At 37.0% G+C, this 14,801-nt stretch overlaps 2 protein-coding genes across 3 annotated transcripts; both read left to right on the top strand.

Moving 5' to 3' along the window:
- Nucleotides 1-83: 83 nt before the first annotated feature.
- Nucleotides 84-4,441, top strand: LOC128030687 (zinc finger protein 16). The gene is made up of 5 exons (XM_052618512.1): nt 84-242; nt 1,034-1,209; nt 1,671-1,786; nt 2,691-2,834; nt 3,077-4,441. Exons 2-5 carry the CDS (start codon nt 1,065-1,067, stop codon nt 3,824-3,826), a joined length of 1,155 nt encoding a protein of 384 aa, XP_052474472.1. The 5' UTR covers nt 84-242; nt 1,034-1,064; the 3' UTR covers nt 3,827-4,441.
- A 772-nt stretch (nt 4,442-5,213) lies between these two features.
- Nucleotides 5,214-10,903, top strand: LOC128030686 (uncharacterized). Of its 2 annotated transcripts, none has more exons than XM_052618511.1 (4): nt 5,214-5,506; nt 5,791-6,399; nt 7,851-8,827; nt 9,298-10,903. In XM_052618511.1, the coding sequence occupies exons 2-4, from the start codon at nt 5,796-5,798 to the stop codon at nt 10,621-10,623; spliced, it is 2,907 nt and encodes a 968-aa protein (XP_052474471.1). In that variant the 5' UTR covers nt 5,214-5,506; nt 5,791-5,795; the 3' UTR covers nt 10,624-10,903. The 2 variants fall into 2 exon arrangements, with proteins under 2 accessions (XP_052474471.1, XP_052474470.1); XM_052618510.1 differs by having other exon boundaries at nt 5,214-5,520.
- Nucleotides 10,904-14,801: the final 3,898 nt, after the last annotated feature.

The following is a 14,801-nucleotide window of genomic DNA, read 5'->3' as shown; positions in this document are numbered from 1 at the left end:
CTGTTATCTCGTTTAAGAAGCCATTAACTTATTTTGCACGACAAACAGGCCATCTAGATACCTGTTCTGCTCTTCTATGAACACAATTGAAAGTACAGCGGACGCCTTGGCACGTGATGCAGGTTTTTTTTTTTTTCAGTCTCAACAGCGGGTCACTGACTACACGTTTGCGCCCCCTTTATTTCAGATGTACGTTTGGCCTATGCCTTTTCCCTCCAGGTAAAAAGGATATTCTCTTTAAGGTAAGGGTTCTGCTACATTATTTTTAAGACTGAAATTTAATTAACTAAAAATATAAATTTCCCATCTTTTTGTGGCTTTGTTTTTGGCCAGCGAACTTGGCTATATTAGTCTGCACCAAGTTCAACCTCGAACTCAGCTGCTGGCTAATGTAATAGTAGCTAAATACAAAAATTCAAACAGCTAAAGGTTTTTTTTTTACAGCGGTTTCGATGCATTGATAGTGGGCCTAATTTAACACTTTACGCAATGAGCTAGTTAGCTACTTAGCATTTGTTTGGTTTACAGAAGCTGTAGGCCTCGTTAGCTGGTAGCATTTAGCTAGTAGCATTTAGCTTAGCATAGCTTAGTTAATGCGAACAAACGGTAGGCGGCTCTAAAACGCGCGATTGGAGACGTTTGGTCTCCTAACCCCGTTTTCTAAAATGAAACTATATTTTTATATTATGAACAACATTTTTAGTATGCCGTGAAGTTGAGCTCTTAGTGTTTGAAACAAAGGTATGTATATAACGTTATAATATATATGTTACTAAGCACGTCTATCGTTACTATGTTGTGTTTCAGTGGCTCAGGTGACTGCTCATTCAGCCGCAGTGTGAAAACTTATATCTGAGAACTGATGTAGAAAATGGTTTAGTTGCATTCTTACGTTATTTAGTAATTTGAGTGGCGCTTTTTAAATGTATAAACTAGTTTTTGTGATACTTGCAACTGCAATGCGTTTACTTTAAGTTACATATTTGTATACATAGGCTAGATTGATTGACTGTCATCTCTTCTGTATTTACAGCAGGCATACATTGAATTCTTTACCCCTCACAATGGACTCTGACATACTGAATATAGAGGAGATAGTAATGGGCGGAGGAGAGGCTGCTGCCCCTGCTGAACTGCCCTCTGAGAAGATTGAGGATACCTACACCACCTCCATTCAGCAACATGCACCACCTCCTGTTATCCAGTCATGTGAGTGTAAAGGAATATCCTAGATCAGTTATGGAAAGACTTCTGGGTTTAAATGTATGTTTCTTATGGGCACCTGCTGCATAAAGCTAGTGTTATGCCAGTTCTCAAATAGTGTAATGGTGAATGGTGTTTTGCATTTTTTTAAAAGCCGGGATGGAAAAAAAAATTTTTTTTAAGTCTTATAGTAAGATATAAATAATAATAATAAAAAAACAGTATGAGTGAAATACCCCAGGACACATATATTAATGAATTAATAATATAGTGCTATACTTAATCACATTCCTAAAATCCTAAATCCGTTTTCTTCTTTTTGTACTTTTAAATGCTTTTTTAATGTCTGCTGTTAGCCCATTTTATATGTTGATGTAACATTAGGTATAGAGTTTGGTTATAAACTTGTAATAAGCATTTGCCTCCCATACTGGTGTTTAAATTTCTTTCTCTCTCTCTGTATTCAGACCAGCATGAAAGCCTCCAGTGTTTTCAATGTTTTATTACTTTCTGCAACTCAAAAGCCAAGGAAAGGCATATGAAGAAGAGTCATCGGGAAGAGTACAAACAGCAGCTTCAACAGGTTAGTTGAAGCATTACTTTGATAGCAGCATAGCACATATTTACAGCATTCACAGTTTGATTTGAGTAGATGTGGTCATACTTCTAGATAATATTATTACTAGATTCTAGCACTATTCTAGATTCTGGCTTCTGATATTCCTCATTTGTAAGCAGCTTTGGATAAAATAAATCTAAGAACAAAATCAGAACATCATCAAAATCAGAAGATCAGAACAAAATTAATATACTTAATATTCTAAAAATATTAACCTTCTGGTTCAAACTCTAGAATGGTTTCTCAGTTTAGTTTGCTAGTATCAGTTTTCAAAATTGAGAGCGGATGTGTTGCTTTGTGTCTGTTGTTAAAGCATTTTTGTAACACCACTGAGTTTCACAGAAGCTTGCAGATGTCCCTAGAGATGATTGGATATATTTTTTGTTGGTGCACGGCTGCAAGCAGTCCATTAACCCAAATGAAATGACTAATAAAGTAGGATTGCAGAGAGAGAAACAGTCTTTTTACTTTATGTAAATCCTATTCCCACTAAATCTGAAAAGCACCACTGGCTTCACTCTTTTACACTTGTTTACATTTGTTTGGTGATTACATTCCTATTTTGTTGAGTTTCATTAATGAACTGCCAACATATTCTGCAGCAAAATCAGTTTCTTAACCTGTGTACCAAATAAATGACTTTTCTGGCAAAACGACTGAAACTAATGCAATAAACACACACGTGTACACTGCACACACACACACACATAACAAATATATAAATAACCTAAGTCTAATTAAAACATTGTGCTGGATGGATACTTTTGTGTGATGTGAATTCACATGTTATATTAAAAAAAATAAAAATTATAATTAGTTTAGTTTGCTTCAGTGTATATTCACAAACCTGTTGTCTTTGCATCAACAGTGTGATACTCTTTTCACATGCTACGTGTGCGATCGAACCTTCCCCTCCTCTGAGGAACTGACACAACATCAGTCGACCCACAACAAGGAGGACAAGCCCTTCAAATGTGCACATTGCCAAGAATGTTTCCGCACATTCTCAGAGGTAAGAGGAGTTTTAAACACAAAATGCTTGATTTTTGAATATAAAGTATCTTGTACTGCATAAAAATGTATTGTTCTAAATTTTACTTGATTACCAAAATAGGTAATACACAGTCACTAAAAACGTTATGCCATTGTTATCGTAGTGTTTGAGAGCATGGCCAGCTATGTATTGTACATATGCCATGATTCTAATTGTAAGCCTGTTTAATATTTCAACATGAGCCACTTTCTTTCCACAAGCTAACAACACATCGGCGGCAAGTATGTCCTGAACGTCAGTTTGTTTGCAAAGAATGCAACGAGACATTTCGAAGCCCTGGACTCTTGCGTAACCATCGTTTGGCCCAGCACCCCGTGCCCATGGACGGAGAGGATCAAGAGGATTCCACTAAGACCTACCGATGTGGTAAATGTGGCAGGGGATTTGAAGAAGAGGCAGAGCTCCTGCAACATCAGGAGAACCATGCAGGTGACAGGCACTGCAACGGTAGTGCCGCCGTAAAACGTCGAGGGAGACCACCAAAAACTGAGCCAGCTGAGAAGAAAGCAAAGCAAAAGAATAATGAGGCAGAAGCAGAGGAACCTGAGGAAACCAACCATTCAGAAGATGCTTCTGCAAAACCAGCCACAGCTGAAGTGAAGACAGGAGGAAGACGAGGACGCCCAGCCAAATCTACCCAGGAGCCCAAGGCAGAAGATGATAAAGCAGCTCTGCAGATCCCTTGCACTGAATGTGACCTCACTTTCCCCAACCTAGCGCAGCTTCGAGCACATAAGAAAGAGAAGCACACGCAGCGCAAGCCTCACGCCTGTGGAGAATGTGAAGAGAGTTTTAACCGACCTGAGCAGCTGGAGGCCCACATGGCAAGGGCACACAGTGCCGGCCGGCACACTTGCCCCACATGCGGAAAAAGCTTTGGCAGAGAAAGTAACCTGAAGGCTCATCAACAGAGTCATGGAAAAGAAGAGAAGCCAGTGGGAAAGAGATAATTCAGCTTGGGAGAATTCCGTGGGTGTATGTTAACAGAAGACAAATTCAATTTAAAAAGGGTAGTGTATGGAAAAGTAGGTGGGGGCAGGGTTCACTTTAGATTTTAAGTTGTAACATAGCAGAGGATCCTTCAACTGTGTGACCCTTGAGAGATAAACACTATGTGAACATGTTATTTGAAAACTGGAAACTCAAAGGGTAGTAAGTTCATTGTATCTTGACATCTGTACTTCGCTTTGGCATGGAAAGGATTCATACCCTCACTGAATTCTCATTTTTTGGGTAACCATGTTGTAACTTATACCATCAAGAGAAACCCATAGAAAAGCCTCATTATATTGTTTAAGGCTTCATAATGCCGTTTTCTTTATTTTTTCAGGAAAATTTTAAAGTGTTTTCTAATCTCTGAATATAATGTGTTATTGTTTTTACATTATTTTTTAGAAGTGTATACAGTGGTGAGTGGAAAGATTTACTAAATGATGTTTTCTGCCGAGATCAGACTAAATTTGATTTCCGATGTTTTATTTTTTACAGGTATGACTTGACATTTGACTTGAACATTAATGTTACCCACAACTGAGATGAAGTGAAGTAAATGTCTGACTAATTAATTGAAAGTGTTTTATTATTATTTATGGTGCACCCTTAGACAATTTTCATGATGATTAATTATCGCTATCACACATTAAAGTTTCTGCCTTTTTTGCCATACATCATTCTGGGGTAATGATAACATTACAGCCTAATTGTGAAGCATTAAATGAAAAATCATTTAATATTATATTTGCATAATCATTTTGCACACTAATGCATTTGCCGTTTAAAAAAGATCAGCTTGAACATCTTTCACAAGAACAATATCTGTATCTATGAAGAGCAAACTCAGCATACTTGGAGTAAGAATAGAACTTAAGAGGTTAAGGAAAGCTTGTTTGATTAACTACAACATGATTTCAGGAAAGCGTGTTTATGGACAGGTATATGATTTTCCGTGACACTGAAAAAGCTAGCGAAATCTAACTTTGAGCAAAACCAGTTTTAGTTGCCATCATAACCCATACATTTACATTAGAGGAAACAAAAAGAATAATAAAAATACCTTGAGGCAAAAAAAAAAAGAAAGGAAAAAAAACATGCATTTTTCTTGCATTCTAGATTATAAAAATAGAAAAAAAAAACTGAAAGAGGACTGTGAGAAAACTGTGGAATCCAGGATCTCTACACCTGACATTTTACTACGGGTAAATCAAATAATATAATATAATTACATTAATACTTACAATTTAGATCAGGGGTCACCAAGGGCCGATGGCCTCCAGGACCTAAGAGAAACACGTCCGATGTGAGCAGCTTTAACGCTTCCCTCCAGCAGATGGCAACATCCACATTATATTCCAGCATTTTATACCGGAAGTATCGGATGGACAGTGGCTCACCTTATTTCTTACATATGCTTGCGCAACCTGATTTGTGCTTGATTCGTGACTAAACCATTTTAACACTGGCAACAGTTACAATCACGCAGTATACATTTGTGGTTTGTTGTCCTAATAGATGTCGCTGAGCAGTTAATAAACCCGGCATGATCTGGGATTGATTGTTGCATTCCTGAACAGTAACGTTAGCTCCTGAAGCTGAAGCGAAGCTGCTTTCAAATGCTCGTCGAAGACTTCTAGGTAATATGAACGAAGTAAGCTTGCTTCAGTATTTACTGTAGTGATTGCATTGACAGAGCAAAATGTTTTTAAGCCATGCAGTTCATCTTAAATGTTGTAGACACTTTGTTTGCTTAATTTCTTTGCAAACAGAATATACCTCTTTTGCTATAACACCACCTTAGTAATGTCATGTATATAATAATGGAAAATAATAATAATAATTACAACCCTTAATTGCCTTAATGTTTTGACAGTAATACTGAACAAACTTGCACAGACAGTTTTTCCTATTTCTTTTCAAGGCACCATGTCAGAGTTTACCCTCGACATCCAGCTGACAGAGTTGGGGTTTTCAAACTGGAATTTTCCTGTCTGTGAGCCACAGAGTGTTAAAGAGAACATTTTGCCCACCCAGAATGTCACTGAAAAGCAAGCACCAGAGACCGAAACTCCTGCAAACTGTTATGAAGAAGCTTGCAGTGTTGCGAGTGCATCGACGGACAAAAGCTTTCTACAGGACCATCAGTATTACACTCCCTTCAAACATAACTCTTCAAGCAATGGAGAAACCACTCAAAACAATTCCAAAATCATTTCCACAGAGCACAAAGATAAAGTCATTTGCAATTTGTGGAAAAGAGGAAGAAGACGAGAGGGGACAGAACAGGGACATGATGACGTACAGCAAAACGGGAAAGAGGGAAAGGAAAATAAGGAACAGAAATATTCAGAGTTGAGCCAGGAAGCCTCTGGTCTCATGACAGATGATGCTTTGTCTAGTGAGGAGAAGACAGACGAGGATGTAGAATTAGTTTTGACTGAGGATGATGTTGAGGAGGAAGATGATGATTGTGAGGAGAAGGAAGAAGATGATGATGAAGAAGATGATGATGATGGTGTTTCCTGGTCAGGTACTCCATCATTTTCCAAACAATAGATTGTGATTTCATTTATACACGCTTTTATTATTTACCTTATTTAAAAATAATAATTTTGTTCTGCTGACACAGAAAAGGTTTATTTATTTGCCTATCACAAAAACAAATTCCTAAATAAATCTACACACACCCATATACACAGTCAAAAGTTTGGGATTAGTAAGACTTGTAATGCTTTTTAAAGAAGTCTTTTATGCTTATGAAGGCTGCATGTATTGGATAAATACAAAAAAAAAAAATGTTATCTTGCTAAATGTTATTACAATATAAAATAATGGTTTCTTTTTTAATTTCCTTTCAAATTTTATTTATTTCTACAATGCAATGCTAAATTTCCATCAGTCATCACTCCAGTATTAAGTGTCACACAATCCTTCAAAAATGCTTATTTATCAGTAAAATTTATCATGGCAACTTATTTATCATGGCAACAGATGGGCTGCCAAATATATTTTTAACAGCATTTAACATCATGCCAAATAAGAACAGCATTTATTCAAAATATTAATATTTTTTAAAAGTATTTCTTAGAATAATTTCTTAAAAGAAAAGAAAAAAGAAAGAAAGAATAGAAATGTACTGACCCCAAACATTTTATTCATCAAAGAATACTGAAAAAGTATCACAGGTTCCAACAAAATATTAAGCAGGAACAACAGTTTCCAGCACTGATAATAACTCATCATATTAGAATAATTTCTGAAGGATCACGTGACACTAAAGACTCGAGTAATGATGATGAAAATTCAGCTCTGCATCACAGTAATAAATGAGTTTTTAATGTGTATTAAAATAGAAAAACTTTATTTTACATCATAATAATATTTAACAATATTACATTTTTTTAATAAAAAATCGTTCTGATCCCAAACTTTTGACCGGTAGGGTATATATATATGAACATGTGAAGTTAATTTTTACATAATAAATAATTTGTGAATTAAAATGTTAATTTTAGCACATAAGCTTTTGTAATAATAATAATAAAATGTGATCTTCTAAAAATCTAAAAATAAATATCAAATTTTCATACTGTATGTAATGCATAATAAAACATCTTATTCCTTTCATTTGTTTGATAAATGTTTATCTCCAGAAATTACATTTGCGCTATATATATATATATATATATATATATATATATATATATATATATATATATATATATATATATATATATATATATATATTTTATATATATATATATAATAATGTCATTAAGAGTGTAATGAAATAGATATTTATAAATAGTTATTTTTAAATTGTTCAGCAATTATGTAACTCCTTGATAGCTAAACAATAAGTCCATAAACATTTAGTTTTTGCTGGAAAATGATGGTATATAATTCATAACATCACCGATTGGTTGGTAATTTCCATCCCATTATAACTGATGATTGACTGAAGTTTTTCTTCAATTACAGAGACAAATGGATCTGGAGAGAATGAAGAGAATCGCTGCCATGTATGTGATCTCACCTTCTCCTCTCTCTTCCTACTCCGAGAACATTTAAATATGCATACGGGTGTTCGCCCCTACCGCTGCGATGAATGTGGCAAGCAGTTCTGCCAGTTAGTCAATTACCGCACGCACCTTCGCTCCCACTCCCAGAAGGCCTCCATCCACTGTCGCGTTTGCTCAAACGTCTTTGAGACTGAGGAACAGCTCCAGCAGCACTTGGACACCAACCATTTTGAGAAAGAGTTCTATCAGTGTGATTTTTGCAAGCAGATTTTCACAGACCTGGACGTGTGCAAGGCTCATGTCGAAGCGCACAGGCAACAGGCGAAGCGACATTTGTGCCTCAAATGTGGCACCAGTTTTCGCCTTCGCAACTCGCTGCTCCGCCACCTGGAATGGCACAGCAGAGGCATCTTCTCCTGCTCGGACTGTGATCGGACCTTCTCCAGCAAGGCTTCTTTGTTACGCCACAGCTTCTCCCACTTGGGCGTCTTACCGTATACGTGCCTGAAGTGCAAACGCCATTTCCGTTTGCCTTCTCTCTACCACAACCACGAGTGTAAGCCAGAGAGCATCCAGTGCATGGCCTGTTTGGTTTTCTTTCAGAGTCAGGAGGACTTTGATAAGCATAAGAAGGACACAGGATGCTGGGGTCATCAAGGGGCTTTGCCTTCCAACACAGACGAGATCCGCTGCATGGAGTGTGGCCAAGTCTTTGCAAGCATTGAGGAATTAAAGAAGCATGGAAGCACTCACCAGAGGGTCCTAAAATGTGCTGAATGTGGGATGGGTTTCCGCTCGTCACTTATGCTTATGTCACACATGGGAGGGCATGCGGGACAGCGGCCATGTCTCTGCCAGGACTGTGGCCTGGGCTTCCCTCATCAGCAGGGTTATGACAGCCACCTGAAGACATGTGGAGTTGTGACACCTCCAGTGGTAAGCTTTTCTTTTTTAAATTCTTACTATACCTAGTGTCTTGTAATTAATAAAAATGGATCAAATTCACGTTGATTGAATTTGACATCAGTTTAATTCCAGTTTTGTTACTGTTAATTAAAACTATTAAAATCTTGATTGAAATAAAGTTAAATGAAATTTAAATGTATGCATTTAGCAGATGCTTTTATCTAAAGCGACTCACAGTGCATTCAGGCTAACATTTTTTACTTAACATGTGTTCCCTGGGAATCAAACCCACAACCTTGAGCTGCTAACACAATGCTCTTATCACTTGAGCCACAGGAACAAATAAAGCTCAAATAAAATTAAATATAAATATTAGATAACCGCATACTGTTCTCTGAATTTAAAATGCAATTTAAAATTAATGCTTAACATAAAACATTTTTTGAAAACCCCTGCCTATAGAGCTTCAAGCTATATAAATCTGTTAATTCTGTTTACAGGCTGCTGTGAAGAAACCAAAACCAAAAGCAGGTCCCCCTCCACAAATAATCCAACAAATAACTCCTAACATAATAATCCAGACAGTTGCTCAGGCATCAACGCCTGCTACATTCCCCAGTAGCTTGAAGGAAGTCCACATGGTTCCGTTCGGGGACAAGAACAAGCCTGCTGATGGTAGGTGGAAGCTTACTTTAAATAAACAGCCTCCTCCAGGTATGCCTTTAGTCATGCTTCTGCCAGTTTCCACTACGCAGTACTCCTCTACCTCAGATCCTACCCAGAGCTCCAAAAACTTTTTACCATCCTCTCTGGTCTTAGAAACGCCCTCATCTGCCCCATGTGTTGTTTCCATGCCGGTGGTCCCATCCGGCACTGCCATTAGTACAGAGGCAGAGAAAGACACCGTAGAGTCCTGCAGAACCAACATTCCTTCAAATACACTCATTCCTGAGCAGAGTCATGACAGTAGCTCAAAGAAGAGGTGGACCATTTTAGAAGATCAGGGCTCTCTTCAAGTGTTTGGTGCAGAAAATATAAAGGCAGATGAACAGGCTGCAGTAGCAAATCAGGAAATGAACATTACTGCTCAAGTAGGAGCAGAAAATGAGCAGAAAACTTCTAATTTGAAGCCTAATGCACTGTGCGTTGAAAAAACGCTTCTAGGGAGTCCATCAGATACTGCATCTCTCAATCTCACATGCCCCGTAACACCATCATGCCTAAAGGAGGAGAAGGATGATAGTGACCGCATCAAGAAAAGGTCTTCAGATTTGAAGGACCTCGACTCCATGCCTGTGATGGCAGGAGTAGAAGTTTGTGCCCCTTTAAATAGAGAATCAGAAAAGAAAACGCTGGATTCTTCGCAAACAGGGTCTCATAATCTAGTTTCAGATTCTTCTGAAATTACTTGCCACAAAAAGGCCAGCAATGATCAGAGATTTTTCAAAGAAGTTGTGTCATCTGACAGGATGTGTGCAGAGTCGCAAATGGAATTTACCATGACGGGGGACAAATCAGAAAACGGTCTGCAGGGGCAAAATGACTCTGGATTCGATGTAGAGGTGGAAATGAATGAAGATGTGGAGTCAAGCAGCATGGAAGTGGAGATTGGGGATGAAGACAGCGGAGTTGATATGTTGGAAGGTATGCTTCATGAGTGTGTGACTTGCGGACAAGTCCTTCCTGAAAAGAATATGATCCAGCACTACATGAAGCATGCGGCCGACAGTCCTGAGCTCTCTCCTAACTGCGCCTCTCACACTACAGAACATTCCCCTCCATGTAGTCCATCTAGAAAAAGACTACGATCTGGCACAGAGTTTTGACCCTTAGTTTAAAAGTATTTCTTTTTTGTCATTATTATTAATATTATTTTAAATTGATTTGCAGTTATTGATATTATGCAATCTTTACTTCCATTCCATTTACTTGGAAAACAGGGGCCACAATCATTTTGACCAAAATGAAATTTGGGAAGGATTGGTGTTTCTTAAAACCAAGTGTTTTTTGAATGTGTTATACTTCTGACATTTCTTTCAAGTATCTTATTTAATTTTCACATTGTCATACAAGATACAATAAATGTAGATTGGAAAATTGGAAAAATGCTTTCTTTTGTTAATTGTTTTCTCTCTCTCTCTCTCTCTCTGTGTGTGTGTGTGTATAGGTGCTGATCACATAATTAGAATATCATCAAAATTCAAAAAGTGAAACTTGTATATTATATTTGTTCATTACACACAGACTGATATATTTCAAATGTTTATTTCTTTTAATTTTTATGTTCATAACTGACAACTAAGCTAAATCCCAAATTCAGTATCTCAGAAAATTTGAATGTGAAAAGGTTCAATATTGAAGACACCTGGTGTCACACTCTAATCAGCTGATTAACTCAAAACACCTGCAAAGCCTTTGAAAGGTCTCTCAGTCTAGTTATGTAGGCTGCTGACTTGACAGTTGTCCAAAAGATGACTATTGACACCTTGCACAAGGAGGGCAAAACACAAAAGATCATTGCAAAAGAGGCTGGCTGTTCACAGAGCTCTCTGTCCAAGCACATTAATAGAAAGGCGAAGGGAAGGAAAAGATGTGGTAGAAAAAAAGTGTACAAGCAGTAGGGATAACTGCACCCTGGAGAGGATTGTGAAACAAAAGCCATTCAAAAATGTTGGGGAGATTCACAAAGAGTGGACTGCAGCTGGAGTTAGTGCTTCAAGAACCACTACATGAAGACGTATGCAAGACATGGATTTCAGCTTCGCATTCCTTGGGTCAAGCCACTCTTGAACAACAGACAGCATCAGAAGCGTCTCGCCTGGGCTAGAGACAAAAAGGACTGGACTGCTGCTGAGTGGTCCAAAGATATGTTCTCTGATGAAAGTAAATTTTGCATTTCCTTTGGATTTGTTAGGGTCCCAGAGTCTGGAGGAAGAGAGGAGAGGCACACAATCCATGTTGCTTGAGGTCCAGTGTAAAGTTTCCACAGTCAGTGATGGTTTGTGGTGCCATGTCATCTGCTGGTGTTGGTCTACTGTGTTTTCTGAGGTCCAAGGTCAATGCAGCAGTATACCAGGAAGTTTTAGAGCACTTCATGCTTCTTGCTGCTGAACAACTTTATGGAGATGCAGATTTCATTTTCCAACAGGACTTGGCACCTGCACACAGTGCCAAAGATTCCAGTACCTGGTTTAAGGACCATGGTATCCCTGTTGTTAATTGGCCTGAAAACTCGCCAGACCTTAACCCCATAGAAAATCTATGGGGTATTGTGAAGAGTAAGCTGCGATATGCCAGACCTAAGAATGCAAAAGAGCAGAAGGCGACTATTAGAGCAACCTGGGCTCTCATAACACCTGAGCAGTGCCACAGACTGATCGACTCCACGCCATGCCACATTGTAATTCAGGCAAAAGGAGCCCCAACTAACTATTGAGTGCTGTGCATGCTCAAACTTTTCATTTTTATACTTTATAGTTGGCCAAGATTTCTAAAAAGCCTTTCTTTGTATTGGTCTTAAGTTGTATTCTAATTTTCTGAGATACTGAATTTGGGATTTTCCTTAGTTGTCCGTTATAATCATCAAAATTAAAAGAAATAAACATTTGAAATATATCAGTCTGTGTTTAATGAATGAATATAATATACAAGTTTCACTTTTTGAATGGAATAAATGAAATCAACTTTTTGATGATATTCAAATTATATGAAAAGCACCTATATATGAAATCGAATGCTGAATTTGAGCATATAGGACTATGCTCAAATTTAGCATTTGATTTTGATATACTTTGCGAACGTTGTCAAATTCTTTACGGCACCACTACAAGTAATTTTCACTTCTATTTTAATAAAATATAAGATGTCAGTAAAAAATGAGTCCGCATTTACTCATAAAGTTTAATTGGTTTTGTTCAGTTATTATTATGATTTGCATTTTCTTAACCATTTGTTAATGGAAGCTATGAGGTAGCGGAGACTGTGTGTGTGTGTGTGTGTAGACTGAAAAGAATTTCCGCACTTCTTTCAGTTCTTTCTGGGTGTATGCTAAATAATCAATCTTGACTGCGAATTAATAATTTAGAATCATGATACTATTTGGTGATTCTTTGGAATTAATACTGTATTTGTGATTCAGAACTTAATGAGAAGTATAGTTTTTTACAAATAAAAAAGTAATATTAAGATTAGATGCGAAATAATCGACAGTGATATTGTGATATATATATATATATATATATATATATATATATATATATATATATATATATATATATATTTGCAAAAAAATTAAGTGTGAAATATTCGACAGTGTATATATTCAGGTCTTTGATTGACCCATATAAAGTTCACAAAATATTGTTTTGGGAGGTTCATCATAAGCTACACCTACCGAAATGACTCGTAAAGGAAACATAAAAACCGAGTGGGCGGAAGGTTCAACGATCAGAAACTTAATTTCCAAAGTTGAAATTAATACCTGCACAGCACTCCATTGGTAAGAGCCACTCTGTTCGTTTTTTAAGTATTTAAATAGTTTTTAACTGTAAAATAATAATAATAAAGTTTTAATTGTAAAATGCGAGTCAAAACATTATGCAAATTTGTTTAAAGCGTCATCGTTTACACTTGTTTTAATAGACACGGATGTCCATAAGGTTTATTATAATATATGCTAAGGCTTGTGATAATCCGTTATATTTTTTACTTGTATGTAAAATACGGTCGTGAAGTGTGGCTATGCATAGTTTTCTGATTTGACTTCAGTTTAAGTACAGAATATCGTATTTGTTTGAGCGATAACTAAAGTAGTCTAAATGCTAATGTTTTATTTGAACACTAGTTTCATTATGTGCTATTCTCTGAAATGTTATATATTGAACACAACTGTATTTTGTTCTTGTTAGATGAACGATCTCAGAACAGGAAATGACACAGAAAAGCCTGATTACATTTGTTTTCCTCTCACTGTTGGGTAGGTGAGACAATGTTTTTTTTTTTTTTCTCTCCCTTTCCACACCTACTATGTTGTGTGAGACCACTGTGCACAGTTTGCAGCAATATCCTGTTAGATGAGTGCACTTTTCTGAGGAAGCAAATGAAAACTTTTTTAATAGAGGTGTTATTTTCCATATGTTGTTTAGTGCTGGTGGTGCATAACACTGATAATTGTGTCCATCATTAAATGAGTATGGTGTTATTTTACTGCATTTTGTAGTGGATCATATAGTTAACAATGTCTGATATTAAAATATCTTTAGCCTGCATGTGTTTTCTATTAACCTTCTTCTTCGCTGTCTTTGTCATGGTCGTCGTGTGTCAAGCTATGGTCAGCGCTGCTGAAGGTAAGAAAGATTTGTGTTTTGTTCGGCATGTTCATTATTTCTTCAGTCAATTGCATACGGTTCAAATAAGTCATAAACTTCTGCTCAGTCATGTGTACCTGTTTACATTTCTTCACATTAATGAATTAAACGGGGTATTCTTTCTCATAGACCGAGGCTTATGTTATGGACTGGGTTCTGGCACCATAGCAGGGATTATATTCGCTGATGTTGCAGTGACAGTCCTCATTGTCAGTGTCACCTACTGGTATGCCAGTAAGCGCAGACAAAAGAAAGAAAACGGTGAGATATTACATAGACACACACACACACACACATTTTCTCTAGCAATCCTGGAATAGCCAGTGCACATAAATATTTAAGATGTGTGTGCTCATGTGTTTCTTTAGCTGACAAAGTCTACATGAATGTCAGAGCAAACTGTAAAGCATGAAGATCTTTGGAAGACTGACATGAACAATGGAAGACAAACTTGCTGACATTCAATAGCATTTGATCGTAGTTGATTTATAAATGATTTCTATTTTAAATTTCCACAGTTTAAATATATTTACCCTATTTATGTCCCACATATACCTCATTTATGTCCCACAAAATCACACTGAAAACTGTATAATACATGTAATGGAACTCTGTCTAGCACGTTATCAACAGCAATA

The sequence above is a fragment of the Carassius gibelio genome, chromosome A16 (assembly GCF_023724105.1).
Source record: "Carassius gibelio isolate Cgi1373 ecotype wild population from Czech Republic chromosome A16, carGib1.2-hapl.c, whole genome shotgun sequence".
Classification (NCBI taxonomy): Eukaryota; Metazoa; Chordata; class Actinopteri; order Cypriniformes; family Cyprinidae; genus Carassius; species Carassius gibelio.
Note: the sequence above shows the minus strand (reverse complement) of the source record. Positions and strands in the feature narration are given on the sequence as shown.

Bases quoted from the DNA above. Each gene is read 5' to 3' on its own strand.
- LOC128030687 (XM_052618512.1), top strand. From the start codon at position 1,065: ATGGACTCTGACATACTGAATATAGAGGAGATAGTAATGGGCGGAGGA. The intron at 1,787-2,690 runs GTTAGTTGAAGC...TTGCATCAACAG, and splicing joins ACAAACAGCAGCTTCAACAG to TGTGATACTCTTTTCACATG. The intron at 2,835-3,076 runs GTAAGAGGAGTT...TCTTTCCACAAG, and splicing joins GTTTCCGCACATTCTCAGAG to CTAACAACACATCGGCGGCA.
- LOC128030686 (XM_052618511.1), top strand. From the start codon at position 5,796: ATGTCAGAGTTTACCCTCGACATCCAGCTGACAGAGTTGGGGTTTTCA. The intron at 6,400-7,850 runs GTACTCCATCAT...CTTCAATTACAG, and splicing joins TGATGGTGTTTCCTGGTCAG to AGACAAATGGATCTGGAGAG. The intron at 8,828-9,297 runs GTAAGCTTTTCT...TTCTGTTTACAG, and splicing joins GAGTTGTGACACCTCCAGTG to GCTGCTGTGAAGAAACCAAA.